This window comes from Bison bison, unplaced genomic scaffold (assembly GCF_000754665.1).
Source record: "Bison bison bison isolate TAMUID 2011002044 unplaced genomic scaffold, Bison_UMD1.0 scf7180017862124, whole genome shotgun sequence".
Classification (NCBI taxonomy): Eukaryota; Metazoa; Chordata; class Mammalia; order Artiodactyla; family Bovidae; genus Bison; species Bison bison.
Genome location: NW_011492696.1, coordinates 12719 through 15040, shown reverse-complemented (window position 1 = coordinate 15040; position 2322 = coordinate 12719). Strand labels below are relative to the sequence as shown.

Genomic DNA, 2322 nt, shown 5'->3' with positions numbered 1-2322 from the left:
GTGCTGCCTCCCCCGGACCGGCGCCACGTGTGCCTGACCACGCTGGTGATCATGGGCAGCATGGCGGTCATGGACGCTTACCTGGTGGAGCAGAACCAGGGCCCGCGGAAGATCGGCGTGTGCATCATCGTGCTGGTGGGCGACGTGTGCTTCCTGCTGGTGCTGCGCTATGTGGCCGTGTGGGTGGGCGCCGAGGTGCGCACGGCCAAGCGCGGCTACGCCATGATCCTCTGGTTCCTCTACATCTTCGTGCTGGAGATCAAGCTCTACTTCATCTTCCAAAACTACAAGGCGGCGCGGCGCGGCGCGGCCGACCCGGTGGCGCGCAAGGCGCTGACGCTGCTGCTGTCGGTGTGCGTGCCGGGCCTCTTCCTGCTGCTGGTGGCGCTCGACCGCATGGAGTACGTGCGCACCTTCCGGAAGCGCGAGGACCTGCGCGGCCGCCTCTTCTGGGTGGCGCTGGACCTGCTGGACCTGCTGGACATGCAGGCCAGCCTGTGGGAGCCGCCGCGCAGCGGGCTGCCCCTGTGGGCCGAGGGCCTCACCTTCTTCTACTGCTACATGCTGCTGCTGGTGCTGCCGTGCGTGGCGCTCAGCGAGGTGAGCATGCAGGGCGAACACATCGCACCGCAGAAGATGATGCTCTACCCGGTGCTCAGCCTCGCCACCGTCAACGTGGTGGCCGTGCTGGCGCGCGCCGCCAACATGGCGCTGTTCCGCGACAGCCGCGTCTCCGCCATCTTCGTCGGCAAGAACGTGGTGGCGCTGGCCACCAAGGCCTGCACCTTCCTGGAGTACCGGCGCCAGGTGCGCGACTTCCCGCCACCCGCGCTGGCGCTGGAGCTGCAGCCGCCCGCCCCGCAGCGCAACTCGGTGCCGCCGCCCCAGCCGCTGCACGGCCCCCCGGGCCGCCCTCGCGGCCCCTCGCCCACGCGCGATGCCCTGGACACGTGACCGGGACCCCCGGATTCTGAGACGCCTGGCGGCAGGCGCGCGCGGTTTGCATGGGATGGGGTGGGGTCGGGTGCGGAGAGCGCCCCTACCCGCGGGGCCCGCGGCCGCGCCTTCATCTCAGGGATCCCTCGGACCACGGACCTCTGCCCCGGCCCGTGAGCCAGTGTGTGCGGCCGGGGCGGAGCGGGGAGGGTCCCGCCTCCACCCGCGGCGTTCTGGGTGGCAAGGGAGCACAGAGTGGGCCGAGGTCTGGTCCCTTGGGGTCCCTCGGTGGGGGCCTCTGGCTCAGCGTTTGGGACCGAGGAGGCCTCTGTCATTTTAAAGACTCGTGTTTACAGTTTTGTATGTAACGTGGCTGTGCTTTGCCTGTTTGATGCGTCCAGTCTCTGACAGCTGGGGAGGGGCGTGGGCGGGTCGGGGTGTGCTCCAGTGATGGCGGGGTGGGGCCTGTGTCCTTCCCAGGCCTCCTCCCAGGGGCCTCTCCCCAGCCCCTGCGCAGGCACAATTGCTCGGGCATACTGAGACAGACCCTCCAGCCTCCCCGTTCCTGTCGCCACCCCCACCCCTGATCCCCGAGATGCTGGCCCTGTCCCTGCCCCGCCCCACCCGTCCCCGCCCCCGCACCCCCAGCCCAGAAGTGTCCAGCGCCCAGGTTTCCCTGGCACCCTGGGGGCTCTCCCTGGCCAGGACAGCCAGATGCCAGATGGGACCCGGCCCCAGCTTGGCTCCCTGTGGCCCGGGTCAGGGGAGTGGAGCCCAGATGCCTGGGGAGCCGGCGGCACCGGGGGCCCAGGGCTTGGTGCCCAGAGGTGCAGAGCGGCCACCTTGCCAGCTGGTCTGTCTGGAGAGCCCACGAGGCGAAGCCCATCTGCAGGGCTCTCTGTGGCTCTGCCCCGGCCCTTGCACCTGAGACGTGACTCTGGGTACCCAGAAGGCCTGGGAGGGTCTTGTAGCCTCTGGGGAGGGGCCCTTTGCCTTGGGCCTGGTGAGGCTGTGGACCAGGCTGTTTGAGGAGGCCTTGAAGACCTTTCCTGGCTTCCTGAGGTGGCCTCCGGAGGCCAAAAGTGACCCAGCGCCGGCCAGCTGACTGTCCGCCTGTTCTTCCCTCACTCATCAGCTCACAGGTCCTCACTGAGTGTCCACGCCCTGCTGGCCCCGAGCAGGCCCTGATGCTGAGCCAGGCAGACTGTCCCTGTGGACGCGGCCAGGCCACGGGGCCTGTCGGGAGGGGTCTGCGCTGGGAGGCCTTCCTCAGAGCAGGTGTGGAGCCCCCGCCGAGGCCCGGGTGGGACAGGCCTGGGAGGAGCTTGACGGGCTCTGAGGCGGCGGGGCCTGGCGGGCTCTGGCTCCAGGAGCGGCAGCCCCACC

General features: G+C 69.7%; 1 protein-coding gene across 1 annotated transcript; it reads left to right on the top strand.

The window, feature by feature from the left end:
- Window positions 1-37: 37 nt before the first annotated feature.
- TMEM121 (transmembrane protein 121) lies at window positions 38-954 on the top strand. Its single transcript, XM_010832678.1, has one exon. It carries the CDS (start codon window positions 52-54, stop codon window positions 952-954), a length of 903 nt encoding a protein of 300 aa, XP_010830980.1. The 5' UTR covers window positions 38-51.
- Window positions 955-2322: the final 1368 nt, after the last annotated feature.